Source organism: Vipera ursinii, assembly GCF_947247035.1.
Source record: "Vipera ursinii genome assembly, chromosome: 2".
NCBI classification, from domain to species: Eukaryota; Metazoa; Chordata; class Lepidosauria; order Squamata; family Viperidae; genus Vipera; species Vipera ursinii.
This window is the reverse complement of record NC_139513.1, coordinates 264,300,716-264,327,136: the sequence shown is the minus strand read 5'-3', so window position 1 is coordinate 264,327,136 and position 26,421 is coordinate 264,300,716. Positions and strand designations below refer to the sequence as shown.

The 26,421-nt window shown below is 43.3% G+C and overlaps 1 protein-coding gene across 2 annotated transcripts in view; it reads right to left on the bottom strand.

Moving 5' to 3' along the window:
• The window catches only part of THBS4 (thrombospondin 4), a 51,947-nt gene extending 25,526 nt beyond the window's left edge, over nt 1-26,421 (bottom strand). For both annotated transcript variants that reach the window (XR_014491203.1, XM_083352606.1), the window contains exons 1-5: nt 25,830-26,421; nt 23,520-23,723; nt 6,596-6,843; nt 6,198-6,303; nt 4,249-4,331 (exon numbers count right to left, since the gene is read on the bottom strand). Coding sequence is in view for 1 of the 2 variants with exons in the window: in XM_083352606.1 (XP_083208732.1) it covers nt 4,249-4,331; nt 6,198-6,303; nt 6,596-6,843; nt 23,520-23,723; nt 25,830-25,920 (732 nt within the window). In the remaining variant the exon portion in view is untranslated. The remainder of the gene's footprint in view (nt 1-4,248; nt 4,332-6,197; nt 6,304-6,595; nt 6,844-23,519; nt 23,724-25,829) is intronic.

The following is a 26,421-nucleotide window of genomic DNA, read 5'->3' as shown; positions in this document are numbered from 1 at the left end:
GTTCTATTTCGGAGTCATCTGATTGGTACCCAGCTCAGTGGCAGGGAGCTGGTGAACTGGACACTCTTGACCTTGGACACTCTTGACCAGCTTTTCAGCTTTCCAACTTTTGACTGATGGACTGCCTGACTGGACTCCCCCGGACTAATGGTTTTATCTTACTCCAGCACAGCCTTACTGGCGCTCAGGGGTGCCCCCCTCTCCTGGGTGCGACCCGCCTGCCTTTCCATCGGACCTCTTGATGACAGGCCCAATTATTGGGACCCCGAGAGATGGCTGGGCAGGGACAGGAGCCTCTCTTCCAAATTTAACAAGAGGCCCCTGGTGTGTTTTTTAGCTAAATGTTTTGAGGGGTTAGGGAGGGGGGTGGGTTTACCGGCTCGGTTGGAAACTAGGGGGGTTCCGCCAACCGTTTCTCAGACCAGGTCAGGGATTGATCGCGCCGTGGTGGGAGTTGGGCTGGGGGCCTACGGGGCCCCTGGGCGGGGTGTGGGATTATCTATTCCCACGGCGGTTGGGAATGGCCGCAGGTGTAGGAACAGAGGGCCACATCAATTCCCGGGGGTGCGTCCCCGCTGTCTTCAAGCGGTGATGCGCTCCGACCCTCTAATTTCAGCACGTGGTACCGGGAGCGAGGATGTGCAGCCACCTGAGCTCAGGCTCGTGTATTTCAATGCCAGGTCCGTTATGAATAAGGCACCTCTCATCCGTGATCTGATTGAGGAGGAGCATGCGGACCTGGCTTGCATCACGGAGACCTGGTTGGGCCCAGAGGGCGGAGTCCCCCTGGTTGATCTTAGCCCATCAGGTTTCCGGGTGCTGCACCAGCCTAGGGCTCAGGGTAGGGGCGGTGGAGTGGCAGTTGTTGTGAGGGAGACCCTATGTCCGCGGGAGGCCACCACAGTCCAGATAGCCGGGTGTGAGTCCCTCCTCCTGAGATGTGGTCCCAGAGCTCAGTTGGGCTTGCTGCTGGTGTACGTTTCACCTAGACACGTGGCAGCAGCCCTGCCTGAGCTTCTCGATATCCTCTCAGGGTTGGTGGTTGAGTTCCCCAAACTTATTGTTTTGGGTGACTTCAACCTACCATCCCTGGGGGGATCATCTGAGTTAGCTCGGTAGTTCATGGCTTCCATGACGGCCATGGACCTGAAGCAGGTTATTCTGGGCCCAACTCACGGGGGGGGTCACACGCTCGATCTGGTTTTTCTATCCGGACGGTGGTTAGATGATCTTGGGGGGGGTTCCCCAATTAATTCACCCCTGTCATGGACCGATCATCATCTCCTGCGGATGGTCTTCCGTTTTGCCACTCCCTGTCATGGGGTTGCTGAGCCAACAAGATGGTTCCGCCCTAGGCGCCTTATGGACCCTGAGCGGTTCCAAACGGCACTTGGGCCCCCACCTGCCTCCTTTGCTCACAGCTCGGTCGATGCCTTAGTGGAAGCCTGGGAAAGGGCAGCCACAGAGGCACTCGACCAAGTTGTACCCATGCGGCCCTTGACCCGACGCAGATCCCAACGGGCCCCATGGTTCTCCATGGAGCTCCGTGAGATGAAGCGTCGGAGACGGGGCCTACAGAGCTGTTGGAGGTCCAGCCGATCCGAATCCGACCGGTTACGACTAAGGTCGTTTACGAGAACTTATCTCGCAGCGTTGAGGGTGGCTAGGTCTAACCACTTTGCCACCCTCATCGCGTCCGCAGATAATCGCCCGGCCGCCCTGTTTAGGGTAACTCGCTCTCTTCTTAATCAGGAGGTGAGGGAGGAACCCTTGCAGGGTCGAGCCGAGGAATTTAGCCGATTTCTGTCGGACAAAATCGCTCGGATCCGGACCGGTTTGGACTCCGACTGGGTAGAGTCTGACGAAGAGGATACGGGCGGCCTTGTCGATTTAATCTGGGAAGAGTTTGATCCTGTGACTCCTGAAGAAGTGGACAAGATCATGGGGAAGCTGAGCTCCACCACGTGTTTGTTGGACCTGTGCCCATCCTGGCTGACTTATGCAGCTCGGGATGGGACACGAGGCTGGCTCCAGGCAGTGATTACTGCCTCTTTGAGTCAGGGTAGTTTTCCCTCCGCCTTGAAGGAGGCGGTGGTGAGACCCCTCCTCAAGAAGCCTGCCTTGGACCCAGCAATTTTAAACAACTATCGTCCAGTCTCCAACCTTCGCTTTTTGGCGAAGGTTGTTGAGAGCGTGGTGGCGCAGCAGCTCCCTTTGTTCTTGGATGAAGCTGACTACCTAGACCCGTACCAATCGGGTTTCAGGCCCGGGTACAGCACGGAGACGGCATTGGTCGCGCTGGCGAATGATCTCTGGCGGGCTCGGGACAGAGGTTGCTCCTCTGTCCTAGTCCTTTTAGACCTCTCAGCGGCTTTTGATACCATCGACCATGGTATCCTGCTGCAGCGTCTCAGAGGGTTAGGAGTGGGAGGCACAGTTCTCCAGTGGTTCTCCTCTTACCTTCTGGGACGTTCGCAGTCGGTGTTGGCAGGGGGGCAGAGATCGACCTTGAGACCTCTCATTTGTGGAGTTCCTCAGGGATCGGTTCTCTCGCCTCTCCTGTTCAACATCTATATGAAGCCGCTGGGTGAGATAATTCGTGGTTTTGGAGTTGGGTATCACCAATATGCTGATGATACCCAACTTTTTATTTCTACCCCAAACCACCCCAGCGATGCCCTCGACGTGATGTCCCGTTGCCTGGAGGCGGTCCGGGTCTGGATGGGGAGGAACAGGCTTCGACTCAACCTTGACAAGACTGAGTGGCTGTTCGTGCCGGCATCCCGGGAAATTCCGATTATTCCATCATTGGCCATGGGGGGTGAGCTATTACCCCCCGTAGATAGGGCCCGCAACTTGGGGGTCCTTCTAGATTCACAGCTCTCTTTGGAAGAGCATATTGGAGCTGTGACTAGGGGGGCCTTTGCCCAGGTTCGCCTGGTGCACCAGTTGCGGCCCTATCTAGACCGGGATGCCTTGCGCACAGTCACTCATGCGCTCGTGACCTCTCATCTAGACTACTGTAATGCTCTCTACATGGGGCTGCCCTTGAGGTCCACCCGGAGACTCCATCTGGTGCAGAATGCAGCCGCGCGAGTTGTCTTGGGAGTTTCCCGATACTCCCATGTTACACCTTTGCTCCGCGAGCTGCATTGGCTACCGGTTGCTCTCCGGGTGAGGTTCAAGGTGTTAGTGATGACTTACAAAGCCCTTCATGGCATGGGTCCGGATTACCTACGGCAACACCTGCGGCCGGCGTCAACTTCCCTCCGTCCAGTGCGCTCCCACAGAGAGGGCCTCCTCAGGGTGCCACCAATCAAAGAATGCCGATTGGTGACCCCCAGGGGGAGAGCGTTCTCTGTGGGCGTGCCAGACCTTTGGAACAGCTTACCGGTTGAGCTCCGGATGGCCCCCGACCTTCGCTCCTTCCAGCGCGATCTCAAAACTTTCTTTTTCGAACAAGCTGGCCTGGTCTGATGGGATGGGGTTGGGTTTTATAAATAGTTTTAATTGTAATATGTATTAATTTTAAGGGCATAATGTTTAATGGCTTTTTAATTTTTGTATAATATTTTTATTGTGTATTGCCCTGTTCACCGCCCTGAGTCCTTCGGGAGAAGGGCGGTATAGAAATCAAATTATTAAATTAAATTATTAAATTAAATTAATGTCACCTTTATTGCATGTTCAGCTTGATTGCTGAATTAAAATTATGCTCCAGCATCTAAATCTAGTGGGGATCTAGATTCCTAGTCAGGTGACCAGGCAGTTCAATATTTTTGGAGCAGGGGTGTCAAACTCACGGGCAGATGCATTATGCACAGGCCACGTCCACTCCAGCTCCACAAAAGCAAAAAACATTGCGAAAATCATGATATGTCACGTGACGCTATTGAGTTTGACACCTGTGCTTTGGAGTGTGGCCTTAACACACATTTCTTGCCTTATTTTCTTGCTCTCACCCTAAATAGTCCTAGTGGTCATAATTTTGGCAGGTCTAAAAGTGTTTGCAGGAATGGGCTCTTTGCTGACAAATAATGTAATAAAATTAGGCACATCTTCCTGTTCTGAGATACCATTTTCAATTTTGGAACAGAAATCCAGCCAATGAAAGAAGAGGACTAAGTTGGAGAAGATTAAACGATCTTTTTTGCATTTGAACACAATCAGTTCTTTTCCTAAAATAACATTATTGTATATATTTCTTTGCGCAAAACAAAGAAGCTGTAACAAAAAGCTCAGAGATACCTGCTGTCTGAGGAGATCTTTCACTTCATTTAGTATCTGATTCATTTGCAACATGTGACTTAATAATTGCCTGTTAAAGTCACCTGTAGAGACATGCATGAGAATCAAGCAAATAACAGAAAATACAGTAGGATCAGAAATCTTAGCAATACCAGCAGTGATACAGTCCTTTCAAACACTAAGTGTTTCATATAGTTATCCAGCTGAACTTGAGTGAAATTCTCATTTAACTATAAGATACTTAGGCATCCCACTTTACAGGGAACTGTTCTTTATTGAAAAGACATTCCACCCCAAGCATGGTTTAAAAATAAAGCAAGGGGAGCATTATGCTTTGGCTTGGGTGCCAAAAGACTCCAAGTCCACTTTTGCAGGGCTCAGGTTATGATTGCTGAATGCTGGCAGCAGTTTCCCTTAATTAAATAATTGTTAATTCATTGCAATTTATTATGGCCACCCACTCTAGGAGACTGGACAGATTATAAAATTCAAATACATAGTTAAAAGAGTGTAAAACATTTAAAAAAAAACATTAAACAAGCCTAAATTAAAAACAAACCATAATAATACAAGCACAAGAGCACCACAAACATATTAATTCTAGACCTGGAAGCAAAGCCAGATATTATGTGCTTCCCAGAACCCCTGGAGAGAGGGGGCTGATTATATCTGGCGGGGCTGAGGCTGAAAAAAGGCAAGCATATTTCCTTGGTCCCACAAGATGACATTTAATAGAGGGGACCCAGAGCATCCACTCCGCCCAAATATACCAGGTAGACAGAAACAATTGGAAATAGGTATCCCTCAAATTAAAAAAGACGGCCCACGAAATTTCCCCAACCAAGCCCCATCTATATGTTTAATTATGGCCCCACCCATTTGGTAGTACTCAACTATTGAGGACCATCCTAATGTTGCCAGAAAGCTGTGACGTTTTCAAGATCTGGAGAACAAGAGTAGTAAGCAAACAAGTCACAGTGGGAGATGTATTGTTTGCTACCTAATTTTTAATGATTATTTTCAAATTTGCACTTAAGCATATAAACTGATATTTTTCAAAAACAGTATTTACGAAAGACCTGTTTTTTATATTTTACATAATACAGCTATGAAGAATACTTTACACAGAGTTATTTCTATTTTTCAATGTATGCCGGAAACCTTTGTTTATAGAGAATTATGGCATCTGATGTGAGCTTAAATGGACTCCAGAAGATGGTAGAGGACAGGAAGGCCTGGAGGAACGTTGTCCATGGGGTTGTGATGGGTCAGACACGACTTCGCAACTAACAACAACAACAATGGCATCTAACTTCTATGTAAGTAGATATATGCAGAAGCTATCAGTCATGTAAAAAACAAACCAGTTCTAATTTAGGTAGTGTATAGATTCTGTACAGTATTGAGGACCTGTTTGGTCTAGTAATTAAGGCACCAGGTTAGAAACTGAGAAACTGTGAATTCTAATCCCATTTTCTGACATGAAAGCTGGCTGGGTGGCTTTGGGCTAGTCATCGACTTTCAGCCTAACTCACCTCTCAAGTTCATTGCTAGGCAGGATATAAATAAATAAATAAAAATATAATTGTACTATGCTTATTTATCATTAATTCCAATTAATACACAAAATATACTATTCTTATGTGTCCATATTCTTTTAGGTTTCATTTGCTAATGAAATTGTTAAAATTATTTTTGGTTGTTAAGACTTGCTAAGAAAACAAATATTAGAAACATGTCCACCAAGCAAATAAATGTCTAAGAATATGAACATCTAGTGTTAAAGAACTCCTTGAGTGATCCTGCTGCTGTGAAAGTGCATTCAGCATATGGTGAGCAGATGGCTTGGAGTCCCAGATAAAAAATACAGCTGTACGAAGGTTTAGGCTTTAAACAACAGTTTTGTGAAGGGTTGTTTAATTTACTTACAGTCAAGATATCAACCTTACCTGAATACTGAACTGGTGGCTCTGTCTGTGGGAGAAAACAGTCTTGTAGAGTTTCCACTTGGGACAAAGACCCCCTCACAATCAGCTTCAAATCATCTAAAGTCATCTGACAATAAAAATAAGGGGCAAAGGAAGGATGGTTCTATTGCTTTGATTTTATTGTTTTGATTTATACCTTGATTTTCTAAACATGCTAGGGTAGAGAAGGCTTCACACATCTTTGATTTATTAAAATAAAAACTCTGAAAATCATACTACTAAAAATGGCCATTTTGCTACCAGATTTCAGTGATGTATTTGGGGAGATTCCAGGCATGGAAATATGGGTCAAGAGTATATTAGCTCATGGACCATAAGCCCTTCCTACACAAACATTTTTCCCTTCCTTCAGTACTCACCTGTGATTTCTTCTGGAGTGTTCGTAATTCTATAGATCCTGAGCTTTGCTGCAGCCCCGAAAAAAAATTAGGTAAAATTTGAACAGAATCCACTTGCTCACAGTCCACATACAATTCAGCTTTACTGTTGCCATGCTGCAATCCACTTAACCGAAGGAGGACTGTATGGCGCTTTCCATCAGCCAAAGGCACATTGTTGAAGATCACAGCATTTAATTTCCCATCATTCCTCAAATATCGGAGAGAAACTAACAGAAAATAACACCATTGGAATATGTGAATACAATACAATTCACAACTTACAGTAGAAATCTCAGTCTGTTTGAGAAAGTGAATAGAAAATTATAGCAACTCTTTGCCTACACAGCTGTTCTTAGGTGAAAATCCTCTTTTGTAGCAATATAGTCCTCTACCTGAGTTTACAACTGTATCTATACCTATATCTACATGTTACGGTCACTTACCAGGTGGACTAAAGTAATGTGCTCTACATGGGGCCATCCTTAAAGATATCCAAAAGCTTCAGCTGGTACAGAATGTGGTAACACAGGCAGTTGTGTATGCCTCTAGCGTGGGGTACATGATTTGCACAGGTTGCCAGTTTGCTTCCATATCCAATTCAAGGTGCCAGTTCTGATCTTTAAATCCTTTCATGGCATGGGGCTGGCTGTAGGGGAGAGGCTGGCCGGGCTGGGGGAAGGAGTCAAATGGGGACTTAGTCTAGAATCCCTATATGGGCACTAAGTGGGGGGGATGTCAGAGATCTGTTGAGGCATCATTGTTGAGAATATCTGACACTCTTAGCATTTTGATAATAATATATTTTATACTTTTTATGCTTTTAAAATTATTTGTATGGTCTGTCATGTGAGATAGATAGCCACGTAAATATGATAAATAAATACCTTCTTGTATATTCTTTTGTACATTATCCATATGGATGAATGGACATGATAAATAACCTAAATATCACATGGAATGCAGCTTTCCTCCAAACTAATGCCCTTCTATGATATAATACAACATATCTAGAGGATCTTAGTTAGGAAAAGCTGACCTAGGCCTGATTCATACACTATAGAAAACTATGACTTGTAAATTTTATTTACTAAACTGGAATGAGTTTGTGCCGCACCAAAGAAACCACTTTTTTTCTTAACACAAGTTTATTTAGAAATCAGTATTTTCTTAGACATTGCTAAAGAAACAATAGTGTAAACTTGTATCCAGATTTTTGGACTTGAATCTGAAGTCAAAGAGTCACTGGGTAGCCTTGGACTTGGCCACAAATCTAATTTCTATTTCCTAACTAGTTCTACAGAAATAGACGTAGAGCATGATTTGTTTAAGATATTTTACTGCCTGACAAAGAACATTCAGATAACCTTGTCATTTGTCCATGCTAAATACATAATACTATATTAATTCATTTTTCCCTTTTCATGTCAGTCCAAATGTAGCACCTTAGGATCAAACTAGACATGACATGAGAGACAATACATCTAAACTGCACTTTATTCCTCAAAACTAAGGTTAATTCTGAATATTCAAAATATCATATAATTTTCAGTCAAAGAAGATAAATTACAATATATTGAACTTCTCTTTTTTATTTTTTAAATGAAGAAAACAAAAAAGCCACTTAATGGCAAGATGGGCAGCATATGGAAGGAAGGAAGGAAGGAAGGAAGGAAGGAAGGAAGGAAGGAAGGAAGGAAGGAAGGAAGGAAGGAAGGAAGGAAGGAAAATGACCTCAGAATTATCTTAAACAGAGATGAAGTTATGAGAAAAACTCCTCAGCTTTCTTGGATTTTAGATTCTTTATGGCCTTTTATTTTATTTTATTTTATTTTATTTATTGCATTTATATACCGCCCTTTCCCTGAGGACTCAGGGCGGTTTACAGGGAGTTAAAAATCAACCATACAAAAGTTAAAACCCAATTTAAAAAATATTAAATCAACCCTGTACTATTAAAACCCCCAATTAAAATGAATGTCTCCTCAGCCTGGGCCCGAGAGCTCAAAGAGCCAGGTCTTCAGGCCCCCGCGGAATGATCGGAGGTCGGGAGCAGTCCTCAGCTCCACCGGCAGCTGGTTCCAGAGGGCAGGCGCCCCCACTGAGAAGGCCCTATCCCTGGGTGTCACCCGCCGGCAATCTCTTACCGACGGGACCCTGAGCAGACCCTCCCTGTGGGAGCGCACTGGGCGAAGGGCGTTTGATGCCGGCAGCAGGTGTTCCCTCAAATACCCCGGACCCAGGCCATGTAGGGCTTTATAGGTGATAACCAGCACCTTGAATTTCACTCGGAGGGCAACCGGAAGCCAATGCAGCTCACGGAGTAGAGGTGTTACATGGGAGTATCGGGAGACCCCCATTACAACTCGCGCGGCCGCAGTCTGCACCAGTTGAAGCCTCCGAGTGGTCTTCAAGGGCAGCCCCATGTAGAGAGCGTTACAGTAGTCCAAACGGGAGGTCACAAGCGCATGAGTAACTGTGCGTAGGGCGTCTTGGTCCAGATAGGGACGCAACTGGCGCACCAGGCGAACCTGTGCAAAAGCCCCCCTGGTCACGGCTCCTATGTGATCTTCAAAATTGAGCCGTGAATCCAGGAGGATGCCCAGGTTGCGAGCCCTATCAATGGGGGGTAACACCTCACCCCCCATCGTTAGAGGTGGAATAACTTGGTTAACCCGAGATGCCGATATGCACAGCCACTCAGTCTTGGCGGGATTGAGACGAAGCCTGTTTCTCCCCATCCAGACCTGAACCGCCTCCAGGCACCGGGACATCACGGAGAGGGCATCACTGGGTTGGTTCGGGGTGGAAAGAAAAAGTTGGGTATCATCAGCGTACTGGTGATACCCCACCCGAAGCCCAGCAGCTTCATATAGATGTTGAACAGGAGAGGCGAGAGAACCGACCCCTGAGGGACTCCACAAATGAGAGGCCTCGGGGCGGATCTCTGCCCTCCCGTCAACACTGACTGCGAGCGGCCCTGGAGGTAGGAGGAGAACCACTGTAAAACGGTGCCTCCCACTCCCAACCCCCTGAGACGCCGCAGCAGGATACCATGGTCGATGGTATCGAAAGCCGCTGAGAGATCTAATAGGACCAGGACAGAGGAGCAACCCCTGTCCCTTGCCCTCCAGAGATCATTCACCAGCGCGACCAATGCCGTCTCCGTGCTGTGTCCGGGCCTGAAACCCGATTGGTATGGGTCCAGATAATCAGTTTCCTCCAGGAACAGAGGGAGCTGATGCGCCACCACACTCTCAACAACCTTCGCCAGAAAGCGAAGGTTGGAGACTGGACGGTAGTTGTCTAAAGCAGCCGGGTCCAAAGCAGGCTTCTTGAGAAGGGGTCTCACCACCACCTCCTTCAAGGCGGCAGGGAAGACACCCTCCTTCAAAGAAGCAGTTATTACTGCATGGAACCAGCCTCGTGTTCCCTCCCGAGCCGTATAAGCTAGCCAGGAGGGGCACGGATCCAACAAACAGGTGGTGGTGGTCAGTCTCCCCATGATCCTGTCCACATCATCAGGGGAAACAGGGTCGAACTCAGTCCAGATAACGTGCTCAAGACCGCCTGATTCCTCCACATCAGACTCTGCCCAGTCAGAGTCCAGGCCGGTCCGGATCTGAGCAATTTTGTCCGCCAGATGATGACTAAACTCCTCGGCTCGTCCCTGCAAGGGATCCTCTCTCACCTCCTGGTTAAGGAGGGAGCGAGTCACCCTAAACAGGGCGGCCGGGCGATTATCTGCGGACGCGATAAGGGCGGCAAAGTAGTTAGACTTCGCCGTCCTTATCGCCGCAAGATAAGACCTTATAAAGGTTCTTAACTGCAATCGGTCGGATTCGGATTGGCTGGATCTCCAACCGCTCTCTAGACCTCGTCTCCGACGCTTCATCTCCCGGAGCTCCACAGAGAACCATGGGGCCCAACGGGATCTGCGCCGGGTCAGAGGTCGCGTGGGTACAACGCAGTCAAGTGCCCTGGTGGCAGCCGTTTCCCAGGCCTCCACCAGACCATCGACTGGGCTGTGGGTAAGGGTGATAGGTATAGGCCCAAGCGCCCTCTGGAACCGATCCGGGTCCATTAGGCGCCTGGGGTGGAACCACCTGGTCGGTTCCGCCGCCCAGCGGCGGGGGGTGGCATGACGGAAAACCAGCCTCAGGAGGTGGTGATCTGACCATGACAGAGGGGTGATGGATGGGGAGCCCCCTCCCAGATCATCCAACCACTGTCCAGACAGGAATACCAGGTCGAGAGTATGATCCCCCACATGAGTCGGGCCCTCAATAACCTGGGTCAGGCCCATGGCTGTCATGGAAGCCATGAACTCCTGAGCTAACTCCGACGACCCTCCCAGTGACGGCAGGTTGAAGTCACCCAGGACTATAAGCCTGGGGAACTCCACCGCCAACCCTGAGAGGGTGTCGAGCAGCTCAGGCAGGGCTGTTGCCACACAGCTGGGCGCCAGGTATGTAAGCAACAAACCCAACTGAACCCAAGAACCACATCTCAAGAGGAGGGATTCACTCCCGGCCATCTGGACAATGGTGGCCTCCCGGGGACACAAAGTCTCCCGAATAACCACTGCCACCCCACCACCCCTGCCCTGAGCCCGTGGCTGGTGCAGCACCCGGAAACCTGGCAGGCATAACTTGGTGAGAGGCACCCCTCCCTCCGAACCCAACCAAGTTTCCGTGATGCACGCTAGATCCGCACCTTCCTCCTCGATCAGATCATGGATGAGGGGAGCTTTGTTAACTACGGATCTAGCGTTAAAATAGACCAACCTGAGCTCTGGGGCCTGATCACCCTCATCCCCGGGTAAGAGGGTGCTAACCGGAGGGTCGGAGCGCACCACCGCTCGGAGATAGCGGGGGCGCGATCCCAGGTGTTGATATGGCCCTCCACGCAAACACCTGCTGCCATTCCCTATCGCCGTGGGGATTTGAAACCCACCCCCACATTCCCAGAACCAGCAGCCACCTCCCCCGACCCCGTCCCGTCAGGACCTCTAACAGGTCCAGACTGAGTGCTGGTTAAAGATTCCCTCCCTACCCTCCCCTCCCTCCCCCTCCCTAACCTTTTAAAATAACCGGCTAAAAATTTTATCAGGGGCCTCTTAGCACGTCTCCACTCGAGGCCCCTAGTTAAGCCCAGCCACCTCTCGGAACCCCAGCAATTGGGTCCGTCATCAAGGGGAATGTTAGAAAAGAAGGCTGGTCGTATCCAGGAGGGAGAAACCCCTCTGAGGGCGCACAAGTCCGATCCAGAGTATTGTACGCGAGCCATGAGATGGAACTGTCCATATGAGCCATTGTTCACAAATGGGGTCAGAAGTTATTAAGCTGATGAGATGTTAGTTCAGATGTAAAAAAACATTAAGTCCGGAACGTGGGGTATGATGGGGTTACAAGGCTGGGTGGGAAGAAATGAAAAGAAGAAACTGTTTTCTCTCTAATTGCATTGCAACTTTACATAGATGAACAAATGCTGGCCTTTGAATCTGGCAGGTCTCCTGCATACATAAGATCTGGATCAGAACTACACAGAAAGTCAGTGAACAAGAAAAAAACAGAAAAAGGTAGAAGAGCCCAGAGTTGGCAAAGGACCAAGAGACTGGAAAGCCTGAAGGCAGCAAGATTGGATGGAAGATCAAGGCTCAGCTTGTTTTTGGAGAGAGCTAGAGGGAAATGCTGTCTAGGACCAAAGGCATAATTATATTTAAAACATCTGTGTTCCTGTCCTTTTATGCTACCAAAAAAAAAATTAAATTACTGGTGCCAATATACAATGAAGTTGTTTTCATTGTGGGAAACCCAAAAGTCCCTGTTCTGTTTCTGAAAAACAGTGTCATTTGTACAAAATGTAAGATACCAGAGATCTCATTAAACAATAGATTGGGTTTCAAAGCATTGTGTTTAACTGAAGTTACGTCATTTATAATAGACAGTTTTTAAAAGTGAGCCATTTCGTCTCACCAAGAAGCTACAGATGGTGGAGATATTGAATGGATGGGAAGCATCTGAAGATATTGCAGCCTACCCAAAAGGGAGCCTTTCAATTCACAGATGGTTCTGTGATTATTTGGTTCATTTCTAGAAAATACGTTTTTATTGTTTTAGCGCAGTCAGCTTTTAACCTATGTTTAACCTATCCCACTTAACCTATCCCACTTAAATCAATGTAATTTTTAATAATGTTCAAAATATGTTGTATTCTGAACATAACACCTCTAGAGAATAAGGATTTCATTATGACAGTAAAGACACAGTCCATTATTTATCCCTAATGACTACAGTAGATAATGCACCCTAACCCAATCTTAGGGTTATATGGGTGAATTCTGTATCAATATGAGGGCGTTATCAACATTCAGCTTCATTAATTAATAATACAGGTATAGGTAAAGGAAAAGGTGAAGGATTCCTCTGTCCAGTCATGTCCATCTCTTTTTTTTAGCCAAGGGAGCCAGTGTTATTTAATGATACTTCCGTAGTCATAGGGCCAGCATGACTATGTGCCAAGGCACACAGAATGCTGTTACCTTCTCACTGAAGTGGTACCTATTTATCTACTTGCATTTGCATGCTTTCAAAATGCTATGTGGACAGGAGCTGGGGCAAGTAACAGGAGCTCAACCCGTCATGCAGCGCTCTGGTCTCAAACCCTGGCTGTCAGGGATAAATCATGGACTGTGTTGACAAGTTCAGGTATAACAGTAATCAATTCCCTAACTATTGTTGCTCCTTTTATTAGTCAAATGAGCAATAAAATAAATCAGTGGCAGCTTTCTCCCTCTTGAAGCATTCTTTTAAGAAAAAAAGCTTTTTTAAAAAAAAAGAAGAAAGAAATCGACATCTTCTTAAAAAGAATGTTGTGTCAAAGTCAAGCAGATCAGATTATAAGCAAGTTCTGCTTCATTTAAATTCATTTAAAACATACAGAACATACAAACAGGACAAGAAATATTCTAGACTGGCCAAAATAAAAGAAACAAAAATCTCCTCCTGCAACTATTATTGTACAGTAACTATGTTCATGTAGACTGTCTTAGCCAGGTATAGACTGTTTGTTTAGAATATATGTCAGAAATTAAATTTTACTTTCAATAAAATTTAGAAAAATACAAGGGCTGACAAATTCCAAAATTCTAGACAACTCTTTATTACATAATTAACTTGTCTCATAAACATTATGAAAGATGAGGATTGGCATCTGCCACCTACGGTATATTTATTTATTATTTCATTTATTTATTAAATTTATATGCTGCATATCAATTTGAGGCAATTCTGGTAGCTATAGCTTTTTGCGTATTCCCACTTCTTTGATATTTGCAAATAAAATGTATGAAGGTAGAAAAGACTAATGAGTTATAAGACTTTGATTGGTAGCATTAAGGTAGCATCTCAAAATATGAAGTTTCTAGAATATGTTTTAAACTGTTAATAACCTATAATTATTTGCTTAAAGCAGCACAATTCCAAGATAACTCATGGAAAAATATTTTTTCCAATATTTTGAAACTAACTATCTATCTATCTATCCATCTATGCATCTATCTATTTATTTACATCACCTTTCTGGTGCTTACATAATTTGATATAGTTTAAAACACTTTGTGAACTATATAAATTCCATAAAAATATCAATGATATAACTGAGATACACTTGGAACATTGTAAAGACATCACCTAAAATTATTAATCTAAGAAAACTAATTCAGAAAGGAATAAAAATTGCTTGCCAATATGAAAAGAGCAAATATACATTTATAAAAAATATGTTCTGTTCTGTTATTTCTTTTTCCTTTTATGATTAACTAGATCTTTTCCCTAAATCAACAGTCTGAAAGATCCCCTCATTAGTTCTTTGACCATGATTACTAAGAAGTTGTTTCTTTTTCTGATCAAACATCCTCTCTCATAATCAGATACCTGAATTTTAACTTAAGTTATAGTTGTATGACTGGTATGATAATAGGCAATATGATTTATCTTGCATTCAAGATGGCTGAAGCATATTTAAAAAAAGATTGGTTACAAGTGCATCTATTTCAAAGCAGGTATAAAATCATTTACTAAGCGAGCACACACTACCATGTTCACTACTAATTTTAGATCAACTGAAGATTCAAAAGACTTTTCTAAGATAGTCCCATGTAGAGAGAATTACAATAATCCAATCTAGAAAGATTTATATGGTTGATAATCAGGGATATTGAGGTAAGAGGGATGTCAAAAAATAAAGTCAAAATAATGGCTACGGTTGCATGATCAAAGCCCTGTTTCTTTTACATGTGTAGTGCCCAGGGCTTTGATCACAATCATGATTACAACATACTCTAAAAATAATGAATAAACACTTCCCATAATTCAGTTGAGGAATGGTGTTACCTAGTGTGGGTATTGAAACAAACAAAACAACCAAGGTCAACCCTGAACTACAAATATTATCCTTAACTGGTAAAATGCAGTGCTTTTTTTGTAAAAGAAAAAGGTGCCGGAACTCAAACACGTCATACAACCCGCCTTGCCTACCCTACAAGGTTCCATCCAAAAAATGTGCCGGAACTCCATTCTGGGCATTCTAGGACAAAAAAAGCCCTGGTAAAATGTATCTCTCTGTGTGCACAAATGGCCAAGACTTTCTGTTAGAGTTCATTGATTCCACTTTGAGAAGGACTTCCATTCTGATCAAAGGAGGCCATCAAAGAAGCTTTCCTCCAATATTAAGGTAGATCAAAAGCAAAGGTACATAAAAAGGTGTCTTCACTGAATCCTTGTTAAATCTCAGGATCTGAGGATTTACAGTAAAACAGTAATATTCCCAGGGTTTTGGTTCTTCTTTGTTCTGTGGTTATAAGAGATCATGATTTCCCAAGGGATCCTATAAATGTTTCCACAGATTTTAGAAGCAGGTGCTGTATTTTCATCACTCCCTGAAACCAGACCACTTCATGTCTGTGTCTGATCAAAGCCAGGAAACTGGAAAATATGAAGACATAAAAAATGGGAAAAATATACTGAGGATGGAGATGGCCACAAACAAAAGATGTAAAATAGAAGAGGGAATGGAAGAGGAGGAAAACAGACTAAATGAAAGGGACCAAAAGAGGGGAAAAAATGTGAGGAAATAGAATGAAGTGGGCAGGAAGATACAATAGAAAAATAAATTGGGTGTATTTCAAGCTAGAAAAAGAATCAGAAAGAAGAAAGGGAAATCCATAGGGAAAGGGACAAGGAAATTGGCCAGGAAAGCTGTAGATCAAAGGACTCCAAGAAATGCTTTCAGGATATATAAAAGAAAAGCAGCAGTCAGTTTCAAGGCTGGAGGAAAATAAGCTTAGAAGGCGAATTATACTGCCAAACCAATTCCTGGAAGAAAAAACTGGAGTACAGAAAAGATTTCACTGGAAAACCTTAGACACAACCAAAAAGGACAGAAGAGGATTGGAAATGTGTTCCTCCAATCACATCCTTATGATGAAAACTGAAAGAATACCACTGAAAAATCCAGCCAGAACTACAAACGTTATTCTAATTATTAATTTATTAGTTAGTTTATCAAACTATAAAATACAAAGAAAAATGAAGAGAGTGACAAAGTAGGGGGAGGAAAAAGGGAAGAGAAAAAGGATAGGGGAAAGGAAAAAAAGAAAGGAAAGTATTGACTTTAGCACAGTAGAATAAGATATTATTATACAGCCTCAATAATGTACTTTTACATAGTAATTTATATTAGTTATTTCTATAACAAACATATCTAATCAGCAAAACCCAAAGTTTTCATTTTTTTTCCACCTCAAGCACAATGTCCAAAAGCGGTTTCCAACTGGTAACAAAGTTAGTTGTATTCTTTTCTTTGATTAAGGCAATCAATCAGTTTAGACCTGCTTTGCTTATTCCATCAGTTTTTCCAGTCAGTCATCCACTGTGTTGTGATTCAGGGTCAGCCTGTGGGTTGGGCAGTTGGGTCGGACGACTCAGAGGAGGAGGGGGGTGTTGAAGAGCTTGCTGAGGGGGTTGAAGATCTTGCTGATGAGAGCCCTCAGCCAGGCCCCTCCCACCTGGTCACGACGGAGACCCAGCTGTGTGAGCCTGACAGCGTGGATGAAGATGACCCACAGCTGGCCCTGTTCAAGGACGCCCGACACAGGAGGCAGTCAATCAGGAGTAAACAGAGGAAGGCAATGGGGCACCTTGGAAGGAGGCAGAGAGAAGCCACGCCCTGAACTGTATAAAAGGGGAATGCGTGGGAGGGCTGGTTTGCTGAAGGCAACCGCTTGAAAAGCTCCTGTTTCTTGGTTCGTGTCTTGTTCCGTATCAATAAATTTGGCAGGCTTAATTCCAGCCTCTTGCCTTCTTGTAAAAGGGGTTGTCCCTGCCTTTTCTGCAGGGCTGGTAGCAGGCTGGTACAGAACACACTGTGGGAATTAAAGTATCTTTCCACCTTTGTGCACAAAGCATTTTTGCTGCTGCCAGCATATTTACCAAGAAAGTTCCAAATTTAAAACTGTTATTATATAACTAAATCCCAGCAACAAAGGTGGAAAAGGACATTTAAGTTCCAAAGGTAGCCTGGTGCCTGAATGAAATAAGTCTACATGCAATTGTAAAAAGACAAGTTATGAAGTCTATAAATGATACAACCAAATGATGTCTAATCTGGCCTTTTTACTTTAATGCCTTTAGTCCAGTGGTCCCCAACCTTTTCGGCATCAAGGACCGGGTTTGTGAAAGACAATTTTTCCACAGACTAGGAGTGGGGATGGTTTCGTTTTGCTTGCTCACTGGTCACCTCCATCAGTGCAGCACAGTTCTGAACAGGACCAGGGGTTGGAGACCCGTTTTAGTCCCTAGCTAGACACCCAATGGAAATTAATATCATGCTTTAGATCTGTTCTCATATCTTTCAAAAAGTGAGCAGGTCATCTTAGGAATCAGCGAATTAAAATGGACAGGAATGGGTGAATTTAATTCAGATGACCATCAGGTATACTACTGCAGGCAAAAATCCCTCAGAAGAAATAGAGTAGCCTTCATAGTCAATAAAAGAGTAGGAAAAGCAATACTGGGATACAATCCCCAAAATGACAGAATGATCTCAGTGCAAATCCAAGGCAAACCATTCAATATCACAGCAATCCAAGTCTATGCCCCAACCACTGGTGCTAAAGAGGATGAAATTGACTGGTTCTGGCTCAGTGGGTTAGGACGCTTAGCTTGTCAATCAGAAGGTCGGCAGTTTGGCGGGTCAAATCCCGAGTGCCGCGTAACAGAGTGAGCGCCTGTTACTTATACCAGCTTCTGCCAACCTAGCAGTTCGAAAGCACGTAAAAATGCAAGTAGAAAAATAGGGACCACTACGGTGGGAAGGTAACAGCGTTCTGTGCGCCTTTGGCATCTAGTCATGCCAGCCACATGACCACGGAGACATCCTCGGACAAGCGCTGGCTCTTCGGCTTTGAAACAGAGATGAGCACTGGCCCCTAGAGTTGGAAACGACTAGCACGCATGTGCGGGGGAACCTTTACCTTTACCTATGAAGCCCTACAGCACCTTATAGAATTAGCACCAAAAATTATGTCCTTATCATCATGGGGGATTGGAATGCTAAAGTAGGAAGCCAAAAGATAACCAGAATAACAGGCAAGTTTGGCCTTGGAGTACAAAATGAAGCAGGGCACAGGCTGATAGAATTTTGTCCAGAGAATATGATGGTGATAGCAGACACTCTTTTCCAACAACCCAAGGGACTGCTCTACACATGGACATCACCAGACAGCCAACACAGAAATCAGATTGACTTTGTGCTCTGCAGCCAAAAATGGTGGAGCTCTATACAGTTAGTAAAAACAAGACCAGGAGCTGACTGTGGTTCAGATCATGAGCTTCTTGTTGCAAAATTTAGGCTTAAGTTTAAGAAAGTAGGGAAAAGCACTAGGCCGCTCAGATATGAACTAAATCATATGATGAATACACAGTAGAGGTGACAAATAGATTTAAGGAATTAGATCTGATAGACAGAGTGTCTGAAGAATTAAGGACGGAGGTTCGCAACATTGTACAAGAGGTAGCAACTAAAACCATCACAAAGAAAAAGAAATGCAAGAAAGCAAAATGGCTGTCTGAGGAAGCTTTGCAAATAACTGAGGAAAGAAGGGAAGTGAAAGGCAAGGGAGAAAGAGAAAGATACACCCAATTGAATGCAGAATTCCAGAGAATAGCTAGAAGAGATAAGAATGCCTTCTTAAATGAACAGTGCAAAGAAATAGAAGAAAACAATAAAATAGGGAGGACCAGAGATCTCTTCAAGAAAATTGGAGATATGAAGGGAACGTTTCATGCAAAGATGGGCATGATAAAGAACTAAAATGGCAGGGACCTAACAGAGGCAGAAGAGATTAAGAAGAGGTGGCAAAATTACACAGAAGAACTATACAAGAATGAGGTTAACGTCCCAGATAACCACAATTGGGTGGTCACTGACACCGAGCCAGACATCCTAGAAGTGAAATGGGCCCTGGGAAATCTGAGCAACAACAAAACTAGTAGAGGTGACAATATTCCAGCTGAGCTATTCAAAATCTTAAAAGATGATGCAATAAAAGTGCTACAATGAAACTCAACAGTGACCACAGGATTGGAAAAGGTCAATTTACATTCCAAAGAAAGGCAATGCCAAAGAATGTTCAAACTATCACACCATTGCATTCATTCCACATGCCAGTAAAGTTATGCTTAAAATCGTACAAGCTAGACTCCAGCAGTATGTGGATCGAGAACTACCAGAAGTACAGGCAGGATTTTGAAGAGGCAGAGGAACTAGAGATCAAATTGCCAACATACGCTGGATCATGGAGAAAGTAGGGAGTTCCAGAAAAACATCTACTTCTGCTTCATTGACTATGCTAAAGCCTTTGATTGTGTGGATCAGAACAAATTGTGGCAAGTTCTTAAAGAGATGGGAGTACCATACCATTTTATTTGTCTCTTGAGAAAGCTATATGCGGATTAAGAAGCAACAGTGAGAACTGGACATGGAACCACTGATTGGTTCAAAAATGGGAAAGGAGTCCGGCAAAGCTGTATATTGTCACCCTGCCTATTTAATTTATCTGCAGAGCACATCATGAGAAAGGCAGGGCTAGATAAATCAAAAGTTGGAATTAAGATTACCGGGAGAAATATCAACAACCTAAGATATGCAGATGATACCACTCTAATGGCAGAAAGTGAAAAGGAACTAAAGAGCCTCTTGATGCAGGTGAAGAAGGAGAGTGTAAAAGTGGGCTTGAAACTCAACATTAAGAAAACCAAGATCATGGCATCCGTCCCTCTCAATTCCTGGCAAATAGATGGGGAAGAAATGGAGGTAGTGACAGATTTTATTTTCCTGGGCTCCAAGAACAATGCAGATGGGGACTGCAGCCAAGAAATTAAAAGACACTTGCTCCTGGGGAGGAAAGCCATGGCAAATCTAGACAGCATACTAAAAAGCAGAGACATCACCCTGTCAACAAAAGTGTGTATAGTCAAGGCCATGGTTTTCCCAGTAGCAATGTATGGCTATGAAAGTTGGACCATAAGAAAGGCTGAGCGCCTAAGAATTGAGGCCTTTAAACTATGGTGCTGGAGAAGACTCCTGCGAGTCCCCTGGACTGTAAGGCGTTCAAACCAAGAGGTTTGTCCAAGAGGTTCCATCTTTGGTTATGGGAGGAGAGGTGTTGCCTCCCGTTGATAGGGCGCACAATTTAGACGTCCTCCTGGACTCACGACTCAGTTTTGAAGATCATATTGGAGTCGTGGCCAGGGGGGCAATTGCCCAGGTTTGCCTGGTGAGCCAGTTGCACCCCTATCTGGACCGAGATGCCCTACGTACGGTCACTCATGCACTCGTTACCTCTCGGATAGATTACTGCAATGCTCTCTACATGGGGCTGCCCTTGAAGACCACCCGGAGGCTTCAGCTGGTGAAGAATGCGGCCGCGCGGGTAGTGATGGGAGCATCCCGATACTGCCATATTACACCCCTCCTGCATGAGCTGCATTGGCTACCAGTTGTCTTCCGGGTGAGATTTAAGGTGCTGGTACTTACCTTTAAAGCCCTACATGGCTTAGGCCCGGGATATTTGCAGGACCGTCTGCTGCCGGGGACGACTTCCCATCACCCAGTGCGCTCACACAGAGAGGGCCTCCTCAGGGTGCCGTCGGCCAGACAATGTCGGCTGGCGACCCCCAGGGGGAGGGCCTTCTCTGTGGGAGCACCAGCCCTTTGGAACCAACTCCTCCTTGAGCTTCGGATGGCCCCGGACCTCCGGTCCTTTCGCCGCGACCTCAAAACTTTTCTTTTCCTTCAGGCTGACCTGGATTGACGATGGGTTTTTAAATTGTTTTAATTTTTAACTGTGTAATTAATTTATTTTGGAGCTGTTTGTTTAATTCTTTTTTAATTTTTGTATTGTTGGTTTTATTGTTGTTAGCCGCCCTGAGTCCTTCGGGAGATAGGGCGGCATATAAGTCCCAAAAATAAATAAATAAATAAATAAACCGGTTAGTTCTAGAGGAGATCAACCCTGACTGCTCTTTAGAAAGCGAGATCCTGAAGTTGAAACTCAAATATTTTGGCCACCTAATGAGAAGGAAGGACTCACTGGAGGAGAGCCTAATGCTGGGAAAGATTGAGGGCAAGAGAAGGGGACGACAGAGAATGAGGTGGCTGGATGGAGTCACTGAAGCAGTAGGCGTGAGCTTAAATGGACTCCAGAAGATGGTAGAGGATAGGAAGGCCTTGGAGGAACATTGTCCATGGGGTCGCGATGGGTTGGACACGACTTCGCAACTAACAACAACAAATGTGTTAAAATTGCAGGGGCTGGTTACAAACCTCAAGCAAACCCCCCCCCCTATTCTTTAGTCTTATATGATATATGTCCAACTCATCAAAGCAAGCATTATCCTAGAGAAAGCATTCTCTCCTATTGAGAGAAAGGGCCTTTTTAAAAATGGTGCTTCATACTTGCCTTCTTTACTAGTTTGTATTCAAAGAAATAGTATAGGATTAACATACTGAGTTAATTGCATGTAATCCTCAGTGAAGATTATAATTTACATACTCATAAATCAAATCAAGGCATGTTTTCTTGAATGAGGCTTACTTCTGAGTATGTGGACACATAAAACAGCACTGAAAATACATCTCAACAATTATTGTTTAAAAGTTAACTAATCTATTAAATGTTGTGGGATGGATTTAAGTGCAGTTAAATGAAGTAGTCAGCTTGATTGCAATATGACTCAGAAAGTTGATGCACATTCCTTATTCACTTTTCTCTGGATAGTAACTTTGCACTTTTTCATGTTGTCCATTCAATTTCCATATTGTGATATAGACTTATATATACAAGAAGTTACTTATTTACAAAGCAATTAACCTGTGGAATTACTTATTATAGGAGGTGGTGACTTGGGTGGCTTTAAAAGGGGAGGATACTATCCAGGATTATTAATCTTGACTTGAGGTTACATCTGGTGGTAGTGTGCCTTTAAGCGCCAGTTATAAGAAACAGTGGTGATTAGAGGGGTATGCCTCCATTTTCTGTTTGTAAGCAACCTGGGAGCATCAGATTGAAAAAAAACTGCTAGGCTGAGATAGGTCTTGTCTGATCCAATTGGGGTGTACTTATGTTTCAGATCTGGCCATAGCTCTAAGCCACGGGTGTCAAACTCGATCGTGTCACATGACATATTGTGACATATTGTCACTTTTTTGCCTTTGGAGAGCCAGGGTAGGTTGGCCTGCACGTGACGCATCTGGCCCACGGGCCGCTAGTTTGACACCTCTGCTCTAAACATTCAGCTTAACAAAACACTTCCTTGCTCAACATCTGATTGTACAAAGCATCTGCACTTGGAATATTTAGCTTTTTCAGTCAGAGCTAAACTCTATGATCAACTAAATCAATTTCTTTTCTTTCATATGAAGAATTTAGCATGTGTATGTATGTATCAAATTCTTCAGTAATTTGAAACAAGATTTTTCAAGGGGGGAAAAAAGAAAAGTTTTTTACTCTTTTTCTCTACTTAATCCCTCTAATTTTAACTTTTTCTATATTTAAAATTGATTTTATGGTTAGAGTCACTCTGGATACTGAGATGGGCAGCATATATATTTAATAAATAAATAAATTTTTAAAAAATCACTTAGCTACTTCATTGTTTGGGATACCTTCCTGGCAAAGAAAACGAATGAACACCGATGAAGATTGTGTAACTATAGAAACAAGATTTTGCCATAAGCTAATACTCACATTTCCTTGAAAGTAAAAAAGCAACAAATATCATAGGGAACAATTTAATAAAATTAAAAAGAATTGTGTTTAAATGCCTTGTTTCCTAATCTTAGCCCTCTTAAAATTTCTTTAGCACTATTGTAATAACCTCTACTGATGTCGCTGTTCAAAAAGAATGTCATTATATCTGAAAATATTAAGAAAAGCTCTAAGGAGCTAACAAAATGAACCAGACATCAAATAATCAATTTATTTATTTATTTTTTCTCAGACTACTTTGGGAATGAAACACTTTTTTCCCCTCTCTTTTTTTCCAGGTCTGAGATGATGACATACGGATATGAAAAAAATAAATCTCAGAAGTGATGTTGGGCTAATCACTATTTCAGTCTCTGTTCAGATGAGCAGGCTCCCAATGTCAAAGTAAGGATAAGATTGAGAAGAACAGAAAACTTTGCATGTAGCCCCTCCACAGAACATCTGAGTCTAAATGAATTGCATTAATTTTCTTACCAGAAAACTTGCTAAGCTATATCCTACATTTGTAGAATGGGTCTCAAATCAGTTAGCAGATATAAAGTACATAAAATGTTTTCATTGCATACACCTTACCTCTATTTACTCGTCCCATTACTATGAACTCAAAATATTTTATGTTTTCATTGGAGGAATATAAGCCAAATATAAGGGCTGTACTTTTTGCGTGTAGTCTGAATGTTGAGAGCACATATATTTCATTGACAGCAGGATCAGAAATTGATTGCTGTAAGTAGGTCTTTACTAGTTTCTGGTTGGGTATTGAGAGGAGATCCAATACTATAAAGAAAGAAAAAGAAACTTAAATCATTGGTCATTACGATTTCCAAAAGGAACCTCCATGCGACTCATGAAAAATGGCTTACATGTAATTGTACTGTAGTGTCATCTCAACTTATTTCACACACAGTTGCACACGGTCACTCATGACACAATTAAACTTTTAAGACCTCAAAGTTACATTTAACATTTAAATGGCATCCTGGCAACTCATCTTCAAAAAAAAAACATTTTTGGAAACCTAGAAAAAAATTAAATTTGATCAGATTACATTTAAATGTAAATAAAATAGTTAAAGATGACTACCTTCTAGTTATATATTTAATTATTTTATCCTCTCCCATAAATATAACTGGGTCACAACATTTGGAGAAAGATTTAAACTTTTGTTTTAATGCACCTAGGAAATCTCAATGGATCATGCCTAAGTTTATTTCAAACTGTTCTTCCTTCAATAATAAATTCCACTGGCTTTTGTTAAGCAACGTGAGAACATTCTAACTATTTAATATATCTTTCAAAAATCCTCATCAATAACATAGGATTCTGGTCATTGTCCCTCAATGTGAATCATCAGATTTCAGCCAAAGCTAAGCTTTTTCACTTGACTTTAGAAGTCTTCCTCCACTTGGAAGGTATGTCTACCTCTACAGAACACAGTCCTCCAAAAAGCACCTTTTGTTTGAAGGAACACCAGGTTAAAAATGAAGAGCTAGGCTAGGGGAAGAAATGAGGACTTGGAATTGCCCTTCAACTTCATCAGCAGCAGACTGAGTAGACTCATAAATTATTTGATCTTGCCCACTAAGAGGAAACATATTAGATTTCAAGTTATGTTATAGTACTTTAGAGCACAAACAAATCTCTACCTGTTTTTGCCATTCATTCTTTTCTCTTTTTTCCCATACATTTCCTCTTTTTAGGTAATGTCTGGGAGAAGCAGTGAGAAGTTTTCCAGCAGACTTAAGATTCTATATAATTTTTGGCACTGAAAATATCTGTTTTCTTAAGTGGCCTTTTAGAAAATATGAAACTGATTTTTTTGAACCCTATTGGGTTTTGTCCCTCTCTTTATTTCTACTTTATACTTCTTTATTATTTTATCTCTTTGACTTTCATTGTTTTGTAGTTCTAGCTAAGTGAGGTCTTATTACTTACTTTGTTTTGTTTTTTTAATAACATAGGCAGGGTATGATTTTGAATAAACAAATCAATTTGGGATAAGCAGTATTCTTTACATTTATCCAGAAGAAGATCACATTGTGATTAACAAGAGTTTTCCTTAGTTGATAAATAATTACTTTTCTAACACTGCTTTACACAGCATATTTACATGGGATTAAGTCCCATTAAGTCAGCTTTTACATAGGATGTGCCCTTTCACATCCTGTGTAATAACACAAATCTTTTAATTTTTTTCTTAGCAATAATCTAAACATACTACTTGGAATAAAAAAACACATTTATACTAATGGCATTCAAATGAGAGATCTGTGATCTTTAAAATATAATTTTGTTAATGTTGTTGGCTATTAACAAAAGAGAGGAAGATGCAGAGATTGACCAAAGACAAACAAGTGTGTATGTCTAGCTCAAAGTGTCAAACGGTGACAAACTGCCCAAGGAACAGAGATCAACAAACCAATGGAAATGATTATTTACGGTTTTTATTTAAAGATAATTCTTTTTAAAAACTAATGTAAGAGAAAAGCTAAGGGAGTATCAAAATCTGGATTCGAAAAAGAGATTTCTGTAACAACACAGTTTGAATCCCCCTTTCCCAAGGTGTACTACTTTAAAACAGCATCTTTGGCACTGGTGATGTTTAAATTAGAATTTTTCCACATTTCGGCAGAACAGAGAGAAGCAAGGGAAATTATTTAGAAGGGTTTTTTTTTTTGAGGATCCTGTAGCTGTCATGTATTGTCCATCAAACTGCCTGCTCAGCAGGACCTCAGGAGCCCACTTTGACAAAAAGTCTGGGACCTACTCTGGCTCATACTTCTCTCTTCTAAAGTGCAGCTGCAGCAAAGAGGGTCAAAACACGAAAACTTTTTTTTTCCCGTCTACCCCGCTCCCTCAAGTCTTCCAGAGAGACCACCGTACCTTGAGGGACGAGCTCAGCGCGAAAAGCGGGAGAAAAGTGCAGCAGAGTATGCAGCAGGAGAAGGCAAAGGCCCGTCCACTGACTCCTCATCCCGCCCACAGCCCGCTTGCCGGCTCAGTTGCTTCGCTCTTCTCCAGGCTCCGCTAGTCTCTGCCTGCACACGTGCGCGGAATGGGGAGGCGAAACGACCTTTTCCCCCTTAAGAAAGAGACGGAGGGAGGAAGCTACCTGAGGCCAGGCCCCTCCTTCCGCGAACGGCGGCAGCCTCTCCGGGCAAGAACTGGAGAATCGATTTAGCAAAAGGGGCGATCGAAAGGGACCGAGGCTGGGCTCCAGTGGCCAAATCGTGCGCTTCCGCCGCCAACTACTGGAGGAATTTCCAGGCGGGATCTGGAAGCTCGAGCTCCGGATCATCAATACGTGCGAGTCAAATGAGGAATGAAAACTGCCCCTAATTTTACCATGTGTTATTGTAAAGCTGCCAGAGCGGTGGTGATAACTTTACCTTGATATTGTTGCTGGTTTTAAATCTCAATTAAAACATGAAGCCAATCAGCTGTTGTCCCAACTTGGCATTCTCCTCATATGATG